General features: G+C 35.1%; 1 protein-coding gene across 4 annotated transcripts in view; it reads left to right on the top strand.

Annotated features, from left to right (window-relative positions):
* The window catches only part of LOC134527439 (protein slit), a 1108315-nt gene that overhangs the window by 1073745 nt on the left and 12538 nt on the right, over window positions 1-22032 (top strand). For all 4 annotated transcript variants that reach the window (XM_063360124.1, XM_063360123.1, XM_063360122.1 and 1 more), the window contains exons 22-29: window positions 561-632; window positions 748-819; window positions 1294-1365; window positions 11568-11731; window positions 15432-15648; window positions 17124-17263; window positions 18808-18977; window positions 19831-20038. In XM_063360124.1, coding sequence (XP_063216194.1) covers window positions 561-632; window positions 748-819; window positions 1294-1365; window positions 11568-11731; window positions 15432-15648; window positions 17124-17263; window positions 18808-18977; window positions 19831-20038 — 1115 coding nt within the window. The remainder of the gene's footprint in view (window positions 1-560; window positions 633-747; window positions 820-1293; window positions 1366-11567; window positions 11732-15431; window positions 15649-17123; window positions 17264-18807; window positions 18978-19830; window positions 20039-22032) is intronic.

Genomic DNA, 22032 nt, shown 5'->3' with positions numbered 1-22032 from the left:
TTTTACCTTTCAGTATCTAATAAATGGTACTTAACAAAAACAAATTTTAGCATATTAATTTATTTGTTCCAAGTAAAATGTTGCATTACCAGAATAAAGTTTTTGTTGAAAAAAGTATTAGCATTTTAACATCTTGTATGCTGAATATTGCAGAATTTTCAAAGCATATACAGTAATTATAGCCAATATTTCTACCTTATAAACTAAAATAATTTATAAATAAAAACTAAAATTCTCATGTGTAAGAATTAGGTACGCAAAAACATATATGTTGAAAATAAGGTTAAAATAGAAGCCATTTTTAAGAGGAATGTTTGATGGAAAAGATTCTGCTCCTATAGACTTAATTTAAACTGAACTTCGTAAGAAATGTGCTTTCAATACCTTTTTACTTTAAATAGTTTGATTCGTCTTTTAAAAAAGGAACTTGCATGTGCAACTTAGTGGTCCATAACTTCTTAAAATTTATCTATTGTGAAAATTAATCTCCATGTGATGCGCTGATAATATAACAAAGAGTCAATAATATTATGTGTAATTTTTTTTGTTTTCCACTTTAGAGATCTGAGCAACAACCAGATATCAGTACTGTCCAACTTCTCGTTTGTGAACCTCACCAAGCTGTCCACCCTGTAAGTACTTTCGCAGTTTTCTTGCAGGCATAAAATTCCTGAGACACAGACTAATTTTAAGTACACTGCAACCAAATTGATGAAGTATTTTAACTATGACCATCTTGATCCTCAGGATCATCAGCTACAACAAGCTTCAGTGTGTAGAGAGGGACTCGCTGGCTGGCTTGAAGTCTCTCCGGATCATGTGAGTACAGTCGGCTGTGATCACCACTGGCAAGTCTGTTGTGGTCACTGCACCGCTTGGTCTTCCAAGTACTGCTGCTTCTCTAGCTGAACACAATTTTTATAAGCTTGCTGCAACAAAGTTCAGAACAGAGTAGTTTGCTAAGTGAGATGTGAAGTTATTACCCACAAGGATAAAACCATTTGTGATTTTAATGCATTAAATTTTAATGCTGGGCCATTACCAACTCTTCTGCAATCAGTAAAAATTATAGCTGTCACAATAGAAAGCAAAATATCTGTCCCACTGGTATATTCAACTGAATTGTTCTCATTACCTATTTCTGCTATCAGGGCAGGACTTAAGTCATTATTTAATAATAAAACTATGAAGTAGTGAGAGAATGTTTGGTTTGAAAATATTATAACTGACTGTGTATAGTGTTATATTATTGTATTATTACTGAAATTAACTTAGTATTTTTATTCTTTTCAGCTCTCTACATGGTAATGACATTTCAATGATTCCAGAAGGAAGTTTTGATGACCTTCATGCTATTACACATTTGTAAGTATCAGTTGTGTTTGGTACAGTAATATTACTATAAATAAAAATACTAAAAGCGAGACTTTCAGTACTCGCCAGGGATGTGCAAACATCTAAGCTCAGCAATGAGCAAATTCGTGTGTTCTCATGTGGTTCATGTTGCAAATAAAATGATAATACAAAACGCAGACACAAAATTTAAAGTATAATTCTTTAAAATAATGCTGAGCATGATAAACATAACGATCAATAAAATATACACTTTTCAAGTACATACCAAAATTTCAAGATGCGAATCACACACAGATAGCAGCATGGCTCCGATAAGACTTGAAAAAATACCAAACCCCGGCTTTTGACCTGATTTTCGACAGGGAACTTTATTAAAATACTGTCCATATTGTTAAAATTCACTAAACAGTTAATACTTTAAAGTCTCCGCAAAGGTTAGAAGTTATACTTCTATGGCATTACTGAAATATTACCTGAAAATTTTTATAACATACTAGGGACCCGCCCCGGCTTCTCACAGGTGCAATGCCGATACTAAATATACTAATTATAAATATACATAGACTAAAAACAAAAGATAATCAACAAATATCAACAACAAAATATACCTATTCTATTCAGTTCTTTTTTTAACTTAAATACCTTACCTTAAACTACGATTTTCGATAATTAAATAAAAAAATTTTTCTTACTATTCATTTGACTAAAAACAAAAGATAATCAACAATTATCAACAACATGATCTGTCTCGTAGGGTTCAGCCAGCATTTGCAATGTAAGAGCAAAAAAATGTGTTTATTTACGACATCACATTAGAAACCTCTAAAATTATCAGTGTTTCTCTACTCTATTATGCATGTATTATACACATAAACCTTCCTCTTGTATCACTCGATGTATAAAAAAAACCTCATCAAAATCTGTTGCGTAGTTTTAAAGATCTAAGCATACATAGGGACAGACAGACAGTGGGAAGCAACTTTGTTTTATACTATGTAGTGATTATAACAATAAAGTATGTGTTTGTATATTTTTTTTGGCTTAAACGACTGAAGTCAGTCTGTGAATACCTTCTACGAACAATCCTTAACCTCATTGAGCTCTTTATACATTAAATTACATTATTTTGTAATGTTATTTAAAAAGTAAAAAAAAAAATATTATTTTTTCCACTCATGAGATGTGAACTACATTCCTTGAGGATTACAAGAGCGCACTACCAGCGTGCTCCTAAGCTTTTTGGGAATTTAGAAGGAGAATCTGTATTATTATCATTGTAAAGCCAATTTTCTTAGGTATTTTAAAACTTGTGATTACTTTTTACTATGATTATTTTAGTTTACCAAATATATTCCAAGGTAGTTTCACTGTCATAAAGTTTCATTTGGCACACAAATATGTTTGGTATGTTCCCTAATATTTACGAAAGTGACTATATATGGGTTTATGTTGCTACACGTGGATCCGTTATATTTGCGATACATTTCCGTTCATCGAATTCTGTTCCATTTTCACAAAAGTACTCCTACCCAAATGCTGTACTGAGAACCATGTCTGATTTGGACTTCAATGGTTTCACGAGTCATGATATGTAGGCCCGTATCTCATGGACTGGTCCTCACTGCTTGACAAGTGGCTGGTAATACAGTAACCATATTATTTCTTCATTCCTTGATAATTTTTAATATTTTAGCTAACATCAGGGTTGCTACAGTTCCGGAAAATAATGTAAAACTTAAAAAGGTCAGAGAAAACAATACACAAGAGTAATTAGAAAATAATAAAATATAAAATTAATTTCCTTTAGAACTATACCATTTTCTAACTGCTAAAAGAATTTCCATGGTTGCAATAATACATTTAGAAAATGGAATTAATAAAAATGTTATTATAGAAAATTAAACAATAGTAATTTTTTTATTTTTTATAATTGTGTGAATATGAGTTGGAAATAATGACTTTTTAACTTTAAAAATAATTGGAAATTCTTAATTTTATATAAGGTAAAATTGGAATAGTGGGGGAAATTAATACAGACATTTAGTCGAATCAATGTTTTGATAAGTAAACATCTTTTCTCTCGGTATAGGTACAGAATTTGGTAGGAGTAATTTTGTGAATGGAACGGAAGTCAATTGGAACATAATTGTACTGTGCCGCCATCTTGGAAGTCTCAGAAATCTCGAAAAGATGGTGGACCCATGTGATTCATCTGTGTGTGTGTAAATATGTTTGTGTGTGTATACTTTCACGAAAAACAAGGGTTGTAATAAGCGTTTGCCAAAGTAAACTTTATAATTGTAAAGTATCCATTAATACTTTATATTATAATTTATAGCCCTCAAAATAAATAACGACACCTTAAAAATAAACATGTCAATTTTGACAATTTTTAGTTAACATTAAAATAAAGAGATGGTTTAGCATTTGTCATACTGTAGAGACACAACAAATTGTTGGCCTACATATATTCGACATCATGTTTTACAAAAGAATTTTGTGATGAAATTTTAACTGTTGAATCTGAAAAGTTGAATTAGTTCAATAAGGTTAAGATTTGTTTGTAGAAAGTATTTACGGACTGATTTCTGTCATTTAAACAAAAACAAATGTACATACATTGGTGTTGTGGGAAATTTACGTAGTTAATTAGGAGCGTTATGGGTCGCGGACATGGGTGCCACTAAGTGGATGGACACGTGGACCCAGCTTGCGACTCATGATGTGGCCCGTGTGGGTGCTAGGCTCGATTCCCCCTACACTGCGTTAAAGTCTACCCTGTCAGCCCACTCTGAGCGGCGGGTACGCTGTTACACTACCAAGTGACGAACATTGGTGGGCTCTTAGGGCGTCCCTCATGCACCGGTCTCCTGTGCAGGAAGCATACATGGTTGCACATTCAAGTGCTCACAGGTCCGGTCGAAGGGTTTTATTCTGGTCAAGTCATACACGAGTGCTCACAACTACTATGAAAGAATACATTACGTAATTAGCTATGAAAGATGCCAACGGCAATTCAACCGGTTTAGGAGCAGACGAGAACACCACGTGGCCTGGCCTAGAAATTAAGTCGCGTCGTTTGATTTAAAATGTCCTCTAGGACTTCAATTAATTAAACTGTCTACCACCCGGGGTAGGCCTTGAAGATGGAGAAAAATGATTAAAAAGATATTAACGATGGCAGATGTTAAGAGATCAGCTGGAACTAAATGGTGAAGTTGATGAGGTTCATAAGCTGCGTCTTACCCTGGGCAGTGGATGAGAGAGACTGGGCCGTGGTCCGGGTGTCATGGCGGCAGGAAGCAGTTGAACTACTGTTAGCCAGTTTATGATTACATGAGGAAACAGATAACACAACAGAACCACTTGAGCACTGAATGATAAAATACAATTAACTGTTAAGTGTTAATAACATTTACTTATATTAGAAATTATTTATTAAGTGAAAAAATAAAATGGCCTGCATAAGGGTGGGTTTAGAATGTGTTTGCGCCTTGCGCTGCTTGGTCGTTCTTTAACCTGAAAGAAAACAAGATACGGGGGATTAAAAAAATATAAGTCAAATTACAAATTATAGTAATTAAAATTAGGGCTGCATGTCACAGACTCTACTCGCCTCTTGTGGGCGGATACACACTCGGCTGGAGTTTTGAATAGAAGGTGATGGAGGGAGGGGGGGGGGCCTGAAGTGGGGCGAAGCACATTGGGCTTATGGAAGGCGAAGCCCTGGTCAATGTCAACATATACCTAGTGTTATAAAATGTGTTTTAAAATTTTTAGGTTAATTTTGTTTTAATGTATCTATTGGACTGCAACTTTTAGTTTGAAAAATACATTAAACATAGAGCCGCATTAGAGAACCAAAAAAGTGTTGAATATTTTAGATGCCATATTTGATGTAACACAATTTTCGTGGCTAATAAATTATAGTTATTTTTTAAGTTTCAATTAGATCATATGACTATTCAAGTTTACAAAATGTATTATAGGATAGTTTCACTACCATAAAATTTACTTTGACACACCAATACACTAATTACCTCCCACGATGTTCACATATTGCCACACGTGGGTCTGCTATCTTGATGACTTTGATTCATGGCTTTAGCATACACATTGGAATTTCAACCTGTTGAATTTTCGTTGCGTAATGTGTGCTTATTTCAATGCATTTCTGGTACATACTAAATTTCACCTTCAACGCATATATAAGTGAACTGAACTTAGATCATATTAAAGTAACGAAGATGAAAACTAAATTCAATTCATATGCCTCCTTCCATGTTCAGGTTTTAGAAGAGGACTTCAGTCGAATTAATAACATTGTGTTTTGGCCCAGCGGCTGCCTAATAAGCCCCTTCTATGGTAAATTACACCCAGAACAAATCTTGAGCAACTCATCCACTACCGAGGAACTAAACACCTCTACCTGCAACATCGCAACTAATTCTACTGCTATTTCTAAGCCTACATCTGCTCCTACTTCTGCCTTAGCGCCTGGAGGGGCTTCTCACTAGTTCAGTGTGAAACTTAAAAATGAGGAGTTTATTTTATTTTATCAGAATGTAAGAGGCTTGAGAACCAAAGCAATTGAATTTTTTGAAAACATCTCGCGTAGTGATAATGATTTAGTATGTCTAACTGAAACTTGGTTCACCGATAATAGTCTGAATTCTCATTATTTCAACAATAATTACCTTATTTACAGATCTGATAGGGACCCTGTATTAACTTTGAAGAGTAGAGGTGGTGGTGTCCTGACTGCTGTTAATAAACATAAATTCAAAAATGTAACATCTACGCATGAATATGACTATCCAGGAATAGAAGCTGTCTGGATAAATATAAGAACACATGATAAACCTTTAATCATTGGGAATATCTATATTCCCCCTCAAACAACTCCTTCAGCTTACACTTCATACTTTGAGGCCCTTGAAGATAAGTTTGTGAATTCTGATGTCTCTTTATTAATAATTGGTGATTTTAATGTTCCAGGCATTGTCTGGCCTCAATTACATACCCAAAATATAGTTCATTCAAATATTAAGTCGAAAGCCAGATCATTAATCAACTTTGTATCAGCAAGAGGTTTAATTCAGCTTAATCAAACTCAACCTTCGGCCCAACTCTTGGACCTATGTCTCACTAATATTGAATCATGTCTGGTTAGCAAAGCTCTGGAACCACTAGTTAAAGAAGATAGCTTTCATCCTGCATTAGAGATAAACTTCCAATTTGATATGTCAATAAACGATAATACACCGTCTTCATATAAAAACTATAAGATTGGTGACTATCTCGGCCTTTTTATTGCTCTTAGGGACCATGACTGGTCAATTTTATACAATTCTAAAAATATAAATACCATGGTTGACTACTTAACGTGTACAATGAATGATCTTATAGATTTATTTGTACCTACTACTATTAAAAAGGCTAAAAAATATCCCCTATGGTATTCCAACCAACTAATAAAATCTCTTAAGAAGAAATCGCACTATCATAAATTATATAAACGAAATCTGAATCCTTTTTACTATTTATTATTCTCAGATTACCGTAAGGAAACTAAATCACTTATGTGTAGGGATAAAACAAACTGGCTTTGTAATATTAACAATAAAATTAAGCAAAACCCTAAAAAATTTTGGAATTATGTTAAAATAATGAGAAAGGGTTATAGTCAGCATCCCTCAATTAAAATTAATAACTCAATTACGGATAATAATTATTTAATTGCAAATTCCTTTGCTGAATATTTTTCAAGTGTTTATGTTACTACAAATAACACAAATAACCAAAACATATCTCCTTGTTGTTCATACAATATTCCAATGTCTAATATCTCGATTAGTTTAGTCCTATGGAGTATAAAAACCTTAAAATCTACATTGTCCACAGGACCTGATAACATACCAAATTTTATCATCAAAGGTTGCTCCTTAATCCTTGCTCCTCTCTTACAGCATATATATAATTTCAGTATTCTAAATAGCATCTACCCTGATAAATGGAAAATTGCCAAGGTTATTCCTGTACACAAAAAGGGCAAAACTTCTATTGTTTCAAATTATAGGCCTATATCCCTGTTAAATGGATTTGCCAAAATTTTTGACAAAATAATATTTAAACACTTAGCGTTTAACGTAAATAATAGATTGTCTGATTCACAGCATGGGTTCAGAACAGGTAAAACAACCATGACAAACTTAGTCTCCTTTCTTAATCCTATTTATTCAGAAGTCATCACACGTGGTCAAGTAGATGTTTGTTACTTTGATTTAGCTAAAGCTTTCGACACTGTTAATCATCAAATACTACTAAGTAAATGTTCCAAAATTGGGCTAAGTGATAAATATTTATCATGGTTAACAAGCTATTTAAATAACAGAAACTTTTATGTTTCAGTACAGAATATAAGTTCAGATCTCCACCCAACTCCTTCTGGCGTCCCGCAAGGTGGCACACTATCTCCTTTACTTTTCAATATCTACATTGATGATATAATATCTGGATTAAAGAACTCAGTTGGCACTCTTTTTGCCGATGACTTAAAGATATATAGAAAAATCTCTTCATATCATGACAGCTATCTTCTACAATGTGATATTACAGAAATTGCAAATTGGTGCACAAATAATTTGGTCAATCTAAACATGGAAAAAACTGTTATCATTACCTTCTCTAGAAAAACCTACCCATTGCAATATGAATACAAACTTGATAACTCACCTATTAAAAAATCTCAACATGTCAAAGACCTAGGAATTTTACTGGATCAAAAACTATTTTTTCATCTTCACATTGAAAACATTATCTCGGTATCTAACAAAATACTTGGTCTAATTAAATTTATCACCTTTAACACCTCCAATATTGACTCTATTCTCTCCCTCTATACAGCTCTAATAAGATCAAAACTTGAATATGGTTCTATTATATGGAACAGCATCAATAACACTGATATTGAAAAGCTTGACAGGATTCAATCTAAAGTATCTGACTATATTAACAAAAAATTAAATACCATCAATAACATAGATTTAAATTCCCTCCTTGGTTCATTATCAACTAGAAGAAATATCTTAGATGCCATTTTTGTCTTCCATTGTTATTATGGTAATCTTATATGTCCTCATATATTTGATGTTACTGGCATTAAAATTCCTTCTTTTAATAGCCGTAACCCACCTTTTTTGTGCACACTTTTAAATACAAATGATATTATATATAGACTTGTTAACAATTTTAATATGTATGTTAATCACTTACAACCTACCAGAGAGAAAAAACTTGTTAAAAAAATTATTATTTCGGCATCCAAAGATTAATTATCTTTATGCTCTAATGTTATTACCTAAATTATTTAATACCAGATGTATTAATCTAAGGATACCAACTGTATTTTTCCACATAATATTATATGTTCTGTATTTATACATTTATTACTCTCATGAAACATTTTTGTTATTTTAAGTACTTTTCAGAAGTTAAGCACTCATATGGATATTTGTATGTTATGTTGTCTTGTCTTTGTTTGTCCTAATTTTTGTTGTTCTTATAATTTATTGTTCTGTTCTGTTCTGTTACTGTATTTGTTTTTTTTACATGTCTTACATGTTGTGCCCACCGTTGGAGCCTTGTGCTGTTGGTGTGGCATGTAACAAATAAATAAATAAAAATAAATAAATAAATAAATAATGAAGTATAACCTCAAAAATTCAGGCAATGGTAATTCCGATCTGTTGGGAAAGGTCACAAGTTCAGCATTGAGGCGTTTACATGCGACACATTCATTACTCCTGTTGTTTGGCTAGCTCTGAGAAATCGATAGTGCCATCTTGTTAAACTGATGAATAGTTAGGTTTCAAAAAGGGCAAATATTTTTTAAGTTTTTCCCTAAAATCAATACTTTTCGTATATTTATCATATTCAGCATTATTTTAAAGAATTTTACATTAAATTAGTTATCCAAGTTTTGTATTACAAGTTTATTTGCAATGTGACAACACATGAATTTGCTCATTACCAAGGTTAGATGTTTACACATCACTGGCAAGTACTGAAAGACTTCCTCACCTTTTTTCTTTTGTTATTTGCTCATTTTATCAGTCATTTAAACCAGGGGTCTCCAAAATACTTCTCATGGACCAACACCGGTCCGCAAGCACCACCTGTGGTCCCAGGCATGCCCGGTATCCAGCCCACTGTTGTTGTACCAGTTGGTGTGATGACCTAGCTAGCTGCCGGCCCTTGGGACTTAGTGGAGGAGACAGTGGCCCTGGGCTAACATGTTTGGAGACCCCTGATTTAAATAATCACTCTGCTTATGTCAACATGAGATCTAAAATCCCACATTAAATGTCAGCCATCAGTTCAAAGCAGCCGATTCAAGTTAAATACTTTTAAGAGACCAAAAGCATAGTAGCTAAGTATTGTACTTATACACAGATGTTGTATGTTTTGTTTGTACAACTATGGCACAAGCAACTAGCAGGAAAACTTGCATGAGTCACATTGGCATGACTGTATTTTTGAGTAAGCCACACATGTAGTGATGAAGTGTCAAAGGTGGGTTATTTTTTTTGCTACTAGTTTGTTGATAATGAATTACTTTCCACCTGGTATGGATCTAATCTCATCTGAAATTCCATTATATCCTGAAGTACTCTTCCACTCACAGTACCTACACACTAAACAGTACCGGTACTTGAGGATGAAACTAGTTCAGCTGCACAAGCTTGTACTGGCTAGCAATGTACATGATGCCTTTGTATTCAACATTATTTAGAGAACTTACATTATGGTTGTAACTTGTAAACACTTAAAGTTGTTTTATGTTCTTTGGCTACCAGTCCTCAGAACATCTTTGTGCAGTTTTGACCCAACTCTGCAAGACTATCTAGGGGAAGAATATAGTGGAGGGGATGCAACTTTCCCATCCCTACAAAATGAGATCCTCAAAGTAATATCGAATCAAAAACCATAGTTTAAAAAATTGTATCATGTAATTATATAATATTGTTATCAATAATGTTGTTCAAGCAACACAGACTCTGGATACACTACAAGAAGCAGAGATCATAAAACTAACCCCTTCCTCCGCAATCTTGCTTGGAAAAATATTAGATATATGTCTACTGTGCAACATGTCAACCTTTTTGGTAATGGTAAAGCAATATCTTGCCTTTTCAACTAGATCAATACGTTTGGTTGCATGCATATTTGGAAATTTTGTTGAGAACAATTTTCATTTTTGTAACAGCCCACAATACCAGTTTACTTGCAAAGCTTAGTGATGAAACAAAGGCAGTTCTGTAAAGTGAGCTGACATAGTTTAGTAAGAACATTAACAGGTCAATTTGTTTGCCAGTTGTTAAACTCAAAATTGTCAGTTCGAAACTTAATTTTTTTTTACAGAAAATAGATTTGTGTATGTTTTGTACATACTATATTATCACTTTGTAAACAAGGTCACCAGTTTAGATGTTAGTTTGTAGCCAACCAGTTCTTGAGTTGACCTGTGTTATAAGTATAAGTGGTGGAAGGTCAGTCTGCTGGTAGCCTCCATGAAGGAAGGACACTGTCGCCATTTTTTTGCCCTCACCAGATTTGAACCGAGAACTCCATGATGTAGGTGCGCTTATTTATTAAAATTGCAATTAAATTTTTTTTTATAAATTTTAAAAATTTTTCGAAAGTTATAGCTTAATAATTACAGAATTTTTAGATGGCAACCATGACATCATCTTTTAAAAATGGGGGACATGAAGTCATAATTCAAAATTGCGGGAATGTTCAACCATAACGAAAAGTGCAACACTTGGGAGTGGGATGCTTAATGTTGCAACTATAATGAAAAGTGCCAAATTTTGGGAGTGAAGTGCTTGATTCCAAGATGGCAGAAAGTTCTGGAATTCAGATGGTGTACATGAAATCATAATTTAAAATGGTGGAAATGAAGTCATCAAAGATGGCAGAAGGGACAAAGGTCAAAGGTCAAGGTCAAGGTCATCCAAGATGGCCACCATGACGTAACAATCCAAGATGCGGACACCGACACATACATCACACTCAGAATGCAGAGCTCGGAGGAACTATTGTATACTAAACCTCAGTACAACAGTAAAACCTCAGGCACTTGTAGTAGTGATGAGAAAGTCAAGGTCATGGCAAGTGCTGACAGTCGCTACTGCACTTGTGTGCAGGGCTCTTGGCGCAAACCCCTTCTACTGCGACTGCTCCCTGCAGTGGCTGGCCGAGTGGGTGAAGAGGGACTACGTGGAACCAGGGATTGCCCGATGTGCGGAGCCGGCCTTCATGAGAGACAAGCTGCTGCTGACCACACCATCTTCTTCCTTCCAGTGCAAAGGTCAGTGGCCTTTCCTGCTTCAAGTTCGTACCCTGTTCTCAAAAGTTGTGTGTCAATTCTTGAAAGTTACAGTCAAACATTAGAATTTATGTTGCACAATGTACTCAGAAAGGACTTTATGCAGTCCCAAATTATAACAGACTCAGGCCGGTATTCCAATACACAAAAATAAGGGTTTAGTTGTTAAATATGTTACACCTTTACATGGCCAGTCCCTAATTTTTAGGGAATGGATTTTGGTGTTCTATCTGTGACCTATCTGTTGCCCAAATTCCACGCAAGCGCAGAGCTCATTTTATCATTGATTTCGTCCAGATGGCGGACCCGCGTCTGGCACCATTAACTGATATATATTCAATTTCGTGAATATCGGGGGACGTATTTAAACTAATAGTGTGCCAAATGAAACTTTATGGTAGCGAAACTATCCTGGAATAAATTTTTTACACTTTATTGGTCATAAAGATAAAAAATTTCAACTTAAAAAGAACTTGAGAAAATTAGAAAAACACCATTTAATTTGTGCGATGGATCTCTAGGATTTATGCTGTAACACTTGTATTCATGGTTGCCAAACATCTGCTGGAATGTGTTGGAACCAGTTTCTAGCCTCACACAGGGCCCCTTTCATTAAAATGGCTGCTGATATGATCCCTTACTGGGATACAGTTTGGACTCGTTCCGGAATACGGCCAGTGAGTTAGGTTACGACTGAATCCCAACAAGGTAGTGCTTATTTGCTACCTTATCCAAACATCTTCAAATACCACCTACAGAAATACTTGAGTACTTATGAACACAGCATTCACACATTAATATGAGTCATGTCAGACGTTGAGAACAAACCACTGACCCTTGTCTCGCCTCATAGGGCTGGCACACATATGTGCACAAGCACAGATGACTGACCCTGCCTGTAACTATTCTTCATAGCAATACACTGCTATTTTAATACCCCTACGTATGTGGTTGCCTTGATGGATCTTCTCATTAAATTATTAATCAATCAAAATCCTACAGGAGCTATTGTCAACCACACTCTACTTTTCTATTTGTTTATGGTGTGGAGGTTGGATGTTTCACCAGCATGGATTCAGTGGGTTGATAATAGACAACCCTATAGCTAAAAATTTTACGACTACAGAGAATTTGAAAGAAAAAAGTTTAGAATTGTTCTCTGTCAGAAGACCTACATGATAAATTCAATTTACAAAAAAAAAAATGTTACATTTTTCTCCAAAAATAATAATGTACATTCCCTCTTTGTAACACCACAAAACACCTACAAATTCCATTGGTTTTAAGTTTAAGTGAATAAGTTAGTAAATTTGCTCAAGAACTATTATGCCTGATTTCAGGTGCTATTTTAATCACTCTGTCGCATCCCAGATCCTGACTAGCTCAAAATCTTCAGCCTGGAGTGGACATACATGTTTCATGAATACTTGCAGAAATTAATTGGATGATGAAAACATATATTTAAGTTCCAAACTAAATGTTACTGTAGACGATTGGTTACTTGAATAAACTTCTCTTGGACACCAACTGATATTAATAGTTTTTTATTAGTATTTTACAAATATTCGCAAATTATTGTAGTCACCTTTTTCAGATCATGAGAACAAATACAGACTGTTGAATTTACAAAAATAGACTCCAAAACACGCAAGTCGACTATTTACAGGTACCTACTGAAGAGTGAATATTCCAATATAGTCTGCAAGTATGTCCCGTAGTTGCCCACGAATTCATGGTACAAGCCGAAGTACGTAGTCCTCGGAACAAAGATGGAGTTCACTCGATCATTGTTGTGGGCTAAATACCTGCGACTGTGGTAAAAAAAATTCTAGTTTCAGTTCGAAATTATGAAAAAGAAGGTTGAATATATAAGGTAGCGCTTAGACCACAGCAGCTAAATTAACATTTATCTGTTATTTGTGAGCCACCGCCTGACACAGTTCAGACGCTGCCTAACAAAGCTATGTGCCAATGCGTGCAACTCAAAGGAAGTGGCAGGTGCGCGACCTCTTCAGCCAATCACAGCACATCCCACCAAAAACATAGCAGCACAAAAGTTTCCGAAACCTCGCAATGAAGCTTTTCCAACAAAAAATCACAAGAAAAAAATCCCAAAATCTGTGACATTATTTTTAAATAATTAAAAAAAAAATACCTGGAATAAATATCAGCCAATCCTGGAGCATGGGAACAGCACTGATTCCTTTTTCACTGCTACCGAACTATCTGGCTCTCTCTATTACGCAACTGGCAAACAACCACACCTGCTCGCCTTCAGACAAAGAATCATGGTGAGAATAAAAAAAAATATACAAAAGAAAATTATGTTAACATGCAATTACGAACAAAGAAAAAATAAGCAATCCTTAAAAAATATGTGAATCCAAAAAAAACTTAACTACACAAATAAACAAACAAGTAAATATAACATAGAGGGACTTATTCACTATAAAGCAAGATTATGATAGTAAAACATATGGCAAAAAAGGGAATACTTCTTAAAAGAAATAAAAAGCTGCTATTTAAATATCAGGAAACCTATTCAATGTACTGAACATGAATGATTCCATAATTAATTGTTAATTAAACCATTTAACAAGAGAGGAGGGCATTAACATGGGTTGCTACAGCTTAAAGTATACCCCAAAATTAGAGGTACCTGTTGCAACCTTGATTCATTACCGTGATTATTTGGGTAATAGCTAGTAGCTTAGCTTGAGATTTGGTGGCTATACGTTACTTTTATATTTTTTTTTTTGCAGAATTTAGAGCATTATATTTTCTTCAGTTAATAAATACTCTAAGCACTGGTTATTTTTCAAGAATGAAAATGTACAATGCACATTCGAACACATTCATACACTTACCCAGAACGACTTCATTATTATTGATAAAAACTAAATATTTTCTCTAAATGAGTTGATGATTTGTTATTACACCGATAGCTCAAAGTCTTTTAGCACCCCCTTCCCCCATTTAGTATTTTCAGTATCTGCCACTGATGACAGGTGAAACTAATTAGTAGAGAAATACATATACATATAAATATTTCTAACTATAGCAGCTAATTTAAAATTTTCTTTGGAACATGAAGTGCACTTGACTTTTTTATTTAAGCCATTTAAAAAGCCAGCTATTAAAGGGATAAGTATTTTTGGATAGCATATTTCAAGTCACTGCACTGAAATTTGCAAAAAAAAAAAAAAAAAAAAAAAAAATGCTGCACTTAATTCTGTATGCATTCTCTTTTATCACCATACAGTATTCTGACATGAATAAACTCATGAAAGGAAGAAACAGTGGCATAACTTAATACCAACTATCAACTAAAAAGAAAACTGGATGTGAAAATAAGTACTCTAATGCTGCTACAAACTTTACATAACCAGGAAAAAAAAAAAAAAAAAAATTTTGCTTGGATGATTATTCACAGTTTATCAGTCTCTTTTCTTGTCAACCAAAACTAGTAATAAGGAAAAGACATAGCAACTACGAATTTGCGCAAAAACTTGTTTTTTTTTATGTGTGACTTTTTACAGTTTCAGCTCGCGAAGTTTTTGTTCATTTATACATTACTTTATGAAATACAACCATCTCAGATGGTGTTTCGTATGATGGTAGTTTGAGTGGCCACCGCCTGTGTCTGCCACACTTCTCGTGACGCACTGAGTCCCACTCGCAGGCCAGGTGAGCAACGAGATCCTGTCGAAGTGCGATGCGTGCTTCACGTTCCCCTGCTCCAACGGCGGGGTGTGCCGGCCGCTGCCCCAGAGACGCTACCAGTGCCGCTGCGCACCGGGCTATCACGGCCAGCACTGCCAGTTCATGATCGACGCCTGCTACGGCAACCCCTGCCGCAGTGGCGGCACTTGCAAGGTGCTGGAGGAGGGCCGCTTCAGGTCAGCCAACCTCCATACCTGCCCATCAATTCCGAGACTGAATTTGCTAAAGTAAACTTGGCAATCATCTTTATAGTTAGCATCTTTTTAAAATTACTAAATTGTAATTTGTACTGGTTGGTGCTTTTAGTTTTAATTTATTTTATGTCTAGTGTTCTGTTAAAAATATAGACATACATGGAATAAGGAAAGTTGAATTTTTATCATCTTGTAACTTTATGTGCCTTTTTCAGTTCATAATTTTGTATTAGAAAAAAAATGCAAAGATTTTACTGGCACCTATAATGACATGATTATACAGAAAATTTTATAGTAAGCATTCATAAAACTGACCTGTGTATAATTTATTAGGAAAGAATAACAAAATATATTAAAGTAAATTAGCAAATCCAGTCAAAATTTAAGTTTTCATTTATTTTTGAAGTAGCTGGCATTACATCCTTAAAGAGGACAGTTTATTGGTGTGCACCACGTACCCTGAACATCCCAGTCAACTGTTTTGATTGTTTATAGTTTGAGATGGACAACCTTGAATGCATTTGTTGGTTTGTTTTGACTTGAGTAAAATTCTCTTTCGGCTTTCACCACGTCACCTTTGGCTTTAGTCATTTTTACTTTTTTCATTTTCTGTAATTTACGTTTTTTCCTCACGTGATTTTGCTATCATGCCATGCAAGCCTCACAGCAAATTTTTTTTATTTGTGAACAACCAATGTAAGCACAGAACTTCACAGAGAACAACAAAATGCATCAAATCGAAGAAAAAGCTATGCAAGAAATTTTACCAAGAAGAAGGAGAGAAAATCAAAAAAATAAGCACCTAATATTCACGTTCAGTTATTTAATATTATTGTAAGTGGTAGTTGTAAATTAATAAAAATAAACTGATTTTTCAATTTTTCATTTTAAATTTTACCTATTTTTTGAAATATATAACTGATGTCTTATTGGGAGAGAACCGTTGGAGATAAAAAAAATGGATACCAAATATGACTTCAGCACCCAAAAATACATGAAAATTAGGTAAATTAGTTCAAAACATTTTTACAAGTATTTTTTTTGTTGGCCTGTGTAATAAATTATTTATACAAATTTATGTAAAACATATTAAATTCAAAATTTTCATCTTTATTACCTCTTCTTTTTTGTCTGTACCTTAATCTCTTTTAAAAAAATATATTTATTTTAATTTATAATTTTTTCCAAAACAAAATTATTTTGTGCCAAAGCCTTGTCTCCCTTGAAGCCACTAAGACCTCGTGATTAAGAGAGTAGTTACGGGTGTTCCTTTCAGTCAGTCTGGGTCCTTCGAAAACTTTGGAAATATTTGTAAGCTTACTTAAGACACTCAGCTGATAGAGACACTGCTGCAAGTGAGTGATGGAATACTGTAAATGGTATTACTTCACACAGGTTAGCTAGCATGAGCAGCTGACATAGCCTGGCATCTGTGCCTTACTCCGGTTGTATTGCAGCTGCCACTGCTCACCCGGCTTCACGGGGGACCGCTGTGAGAGCAACGTGGATGACTGCCTTAGCAGTCGCTGCGAGAACAACGCAACCTGTGTCGACCTGGTGGAGGCCTACGAGTGTCGCTGCCAGCCGGGCTTCACGGGTGAGCGGCTCTCGTCCGCGGTCAACCCCCCAACCCCCTCGTCGTTTCATGCTCATTTAATGTCTGTCCAAAACCATTATAGCGGAATTCTCTGCAGGTGTTGACGTGAGTGAGTGCCTGGAGTCAATTACAAAATTTTCAGTTTACCATCTTGGTGGTCCATGAAACAAAAATTAGAATGACCTATAACTGTTAATTACTTTACACAGAGTAGTATAACTTTTTTTAAGTTTCAATTATTTCCTTTGAAAGGTTATTAATATGTACTTCAGCATCATCTTACATATTTTTATAATTAGTATTTTTGATTCATAAAAGCTCTTAAATGATTAACCATTAAAGAGTAAGCATTATGCTTTTTTGAAATTAAATATTTAGATTAGTTTGTAAAATATTTACAACCTGTAAAACAATACATAATTACCATACCCTATTTCAAAACATTAGAGTATTCAGAACTTGCCATTCGAAATTAACTTGAAAACATTTTCATAAATGCAAACCTTTAAAAACTTTCTCATAAGTTTTCGTGCTTAGAAAGTTTAAATAAAATTTTTTTGGGTTGGCTGTATTTTTGACTACACCCACCAGGAGTTTGCTTCATGAATTTATATCATGCTGAACAGAAATGTTGTGAATGAAATAACTAAAATAATTTACCAAAATTGATGTTGCTTTATTTTTTGACGTGAATTCTAGGAATGTCTTACTTGATGGTTGGGCGGCCACGTCAGAAAAATGTGATACCAAAAATTGTGACACCAAACCGCGACAAACTCGGCCCATCGTTCATTCAGAGCCACTGGCTCGACTGACTCCATATCAACATCAGAATCATCAGAGAGCATTTCCACGTCAATTACCAAACAATTTTCTACATTCCCTGTTGCTTCTCGCAAGGTAGACGGCTGAGGCTCGCTCGAGCACATGTTTCTCACCTTGTTCAGGGGCTTGTTTCACCCTACTATTTCTCACTGCTACTTTTTGCCTCATTCGAGACCTACGATACTTCTCTTCATTTTAAATTGTTTCTGCTCGGGCGATTTCGCATGTTTTTTTCTCTTCTTGTCTCCACCATAACCCGTTTTCGCCTAGGCATTTTGGGTTTAATAGCTCTAAAACCAAAGTTAGAAACTTTATAGTTTTCCACTCAACTTGGACCACTCAGTGCTCACTCACAGGTAACTTAAGTTTGACGCTCCCTACCAACGCTCTTTACGTCATCACTGCAAATGTTAACCGGGTGAGTCACATGTAATGACCACGAGAAAAGTCTGCTGTACTAAGATATATTACTTCAACTCTGTAGCTTTCATAGTTTATGAATTATAAGCTGTGTTGAATCCTCAGCCAAAATGACACTCAACCCGAAATTATAGACATTCATATTCCTGTCTGAATTTAATGTCAAAATATTTGCCATTGACATACAAACATAATGTAAATGAATCCTTTTAATAAGTATATTTTTAAGTCTTTTAATAAACTTCGAACAGTTTTAATGTAATTGTAACTTTGCTGAGTCCATTTTCTGGTATTTCCAGGGAAATACTGTGAAACCAAGATACCGTTCTGCTCAAAAGAGTACAACCCGTGTCGCAATGGCTCGAAGTGTGTCGACCACTTCACGCACTACACGTGCGAGTGTGCGCTGGGCTTCACCGGTGAGAACTGTAGCATCAACGTCGACGACTGCCAAGACAACATGTGCCAGGTCAGTGCAATCAATAATCAATCATTCAAGGCAGTTCCTCATTCCGTATGCAACAAAGGGGTAGTTATTCTTATAAGCAATTCCTACAAAGATAAAAGATTTTGGGCATAAGAAACAAAATACATAGGGATGAAGGAAAATGTAAATGCTTCCTATTTTGGGCTTTGTAGTTATTACAACTATACAAAAAAAATTTATGACAGTTTTCTAAAATCTTTGATTTGCCATATTATTAAGATCAACAATTTTGAACTTCAATCTCGAAATGTGGTTGAAGCATGAATCAATTGATTATCTTTATTATATTTACATAAAATATTAGCTTTTCTGCTTAGTATTGTAAAGGCCAAAATACTACTTGCAATTATGTGTATGCAACACATTGACATCTTCATGTACACCACCAGCATGCATATTAGATCTAGTCAAAGAATGTATTTATAGGCAAGAAATGTAATAAATTTTAAGGCCAAACAATATTCAAAGTTTACCAGACACATTGATATCCCTGCAACTGGCCTGAATATTACCTACTCTATGTGTTTATTCTAAACAGCATTCACAATCAAACAATCTTCATTTTAAACAATCTAGGCTTTTGAAGTCAAGCCTCACTACAGTGGTAGTGTTTACCAATGTTTTGCTTTACATTGCAGCAAGCATCTTCAGGATTGAGAATACAACGAAAACATCATTAAATTCCACAAATTGCAGAGGAGTACCTAACCTACACATTCATGCTAATGATTCTTTCAATTGAATTACGTTGCTGTAAAAATTTTAATGTGTTTAAGGGTGTAAAGACTTCTAAAGTAATATGTATAATTTTTTTTTTTTTTTTTTTAATTTTCAGAATGGTGCGACATGTGTGGATGGTGTCAACGACTACGCGTGCAAATGCACTGGCGACTTCACGGGCAAGTTCTGCGAGATTGCACCCATGGTGGCAATGCTGTATCCTCAGACATCACCTTGTCAGCATCATGACTGCAAGAATGGCATATGTTTTCAGCCAATGGGATCCAATGATTACATATGCAAGTGTACACCAGGATATTCTGGTAAGTACCCTGTACAAAGTTCTCAGCTATTTTATCTGCCGGATATTTCAAACTACCGTAAGTCCTCGATTATGTTCCCAGAAATTGTTTGTTAAGTAATATGTTGATTAATTAAATTATATTTCCCCATAAAGAACAATGTTATTGTCCCGGGTTATGTTCCTAGACCTTCCAGAAATGCTTAACATGCGATGTAAAAACTTCACGGCCAGCTCATGACGTGCCGGGAGGCGTAGCAGGCTGACGTGTCGCAGCAAAGCCAAAAATTCAAAACCTTAAGAGATTGGCTGAAGCAAGCTCAAAATTGAGAGTGAGCGAAAGAAGAACACATAGGAAAGACTGATTCATACATGCCAGTGACGTGACAGTGCCGTGGCTTGCCCGTAACTTCACCGACTGTGATCTCATATTGATTTATAGTCACAATGAACAGTCTTTCATCCGTAGTCCGGCAGCTACAATCGTAAAGATTTAACAGTTGAACGGCCGTAAAACGAGAAAATATTGTCTGAAATTATCCGGCGGCCAGTGATGGAGACAGCTCTGGTTGCAGCAACACGGACACGCGCGGGCGGGTGTAAACAAAACTCTTCAAATTCCTAGAAGAATATTTTCAGCCTTGTCAGTGAATTCACAGGCCGGCCACAGCACTGTCACAACACTGGTGTGTGTGAATCGACCTGAAGTGAGAGAGCACGTGACAAGTGGCTGTTTCCCCTCACATGTCTTTGATGGAGTGGTAGTTAGACAATGAGAAGGGGGGGGGGGAGGAACTCACAGAAAACCTTTCTTCAACCCCTCAACTAGAAGCAGATTTATTATGTTATTTTTTCATCCATATGGCTACCTAGAATTAAACACGTACATACCAATACGATTTCACCGAACACAAAGAACTATAAGAACTTAATTTGTATTTATTTAAGGTAAACACATCACGAACATATAGTGCCTGTACAATTAAGTAATAATAGCTGGATACAAAACCGTTTGGAATAGATTGAATTTTGTATGTCAATTTCCAGCAAGTCGGTGTACAACCTGCACACATTACCTAATCACGGGATGCGTGGGCTGGTGGTAGGGGTGAGTTGGCTGTTGCGTTCTTTGCCATGCGCATCGTAAATATTAGCACAGCATCCATTTTTTATAGGCGCAGGAGAAAAGATAATCAGACACACCTTTCAAATAGTTGTGTCACCCTTCAATAACCATTATGCATGCATGAAAGAATTATTAATGTGTGTAAGCAGTAAAGTGCTTGGATATGAGTGTATATACAGGCTATTCAAGTAGTACCAACCCCGCCTGTTCGTAATTTTTAAATGCAGAAATGTCCGCAGTAACGAGTTTCGCGTTCGGTAACCAAATTAAAGCAACAAAATATAGTGTTTGTTATAAAAATATCTATAAAACAAGTGTTCGTTAATCAAGGACTAACTGTATATTGAAATTTGCTTACATTGATGTTCTAATTGCACACACCAATGAAAATTTCTTTCAACAAAATTTTGTTTTAACATTGTGCTCTTTTACAAACAGCAAACAGTATACATGAAACTATTATATGAAGTCCAAAGTAAAATTACATATATTTCAATTAATTATAATATTAATATAATGTTCCAATTTACCAATGTTATAACAGCGTAGTACCAAAACAAATGTGTACCATAAACTACTTTCGCTAAACAATTTATAATATTACATTCTTTAGTCATTGCACAAAAGTTTGGCTTGCCTTAAATAAAAACTCCTAAGTGGTCGCTGCAAAAGACTTACCTAATCAAACTAGCCCCATATAATTTTAATGTCATGCTCATAATTGAAATCTTATGTGTCCTTGTCTTTCAGTACGCGTAGCAATGTTACACATCCTTGAGTGCATGAGAGTAAATCCTTGGGTGCTTGGGCCTTCTTTGGAATTAAAAAAAATCCCTCATTGGGTGAACATGTTATACATTTTTTCAGTTTTATTTTTTCTGAGAACATAC

Source organism: Bacillus rossius, chromosome 1 (assembly GCF_032445375.1).
Source record: "Bacillus rossius redtenbacheri isolate Brsri chromosome 1, Brsri_v3, whole genome shotgun sequence".
In the NCBI taxonomy this organism is placed as follows: Eukaryota; Metazoa; Arthropoda; class Insecta; order Phasmatodea; family Bacillidae; genus Bacillus; species Bacillus rossius.
This window is presented reverse-complemented; position numbering and strand designations above follow the sequence as displayed.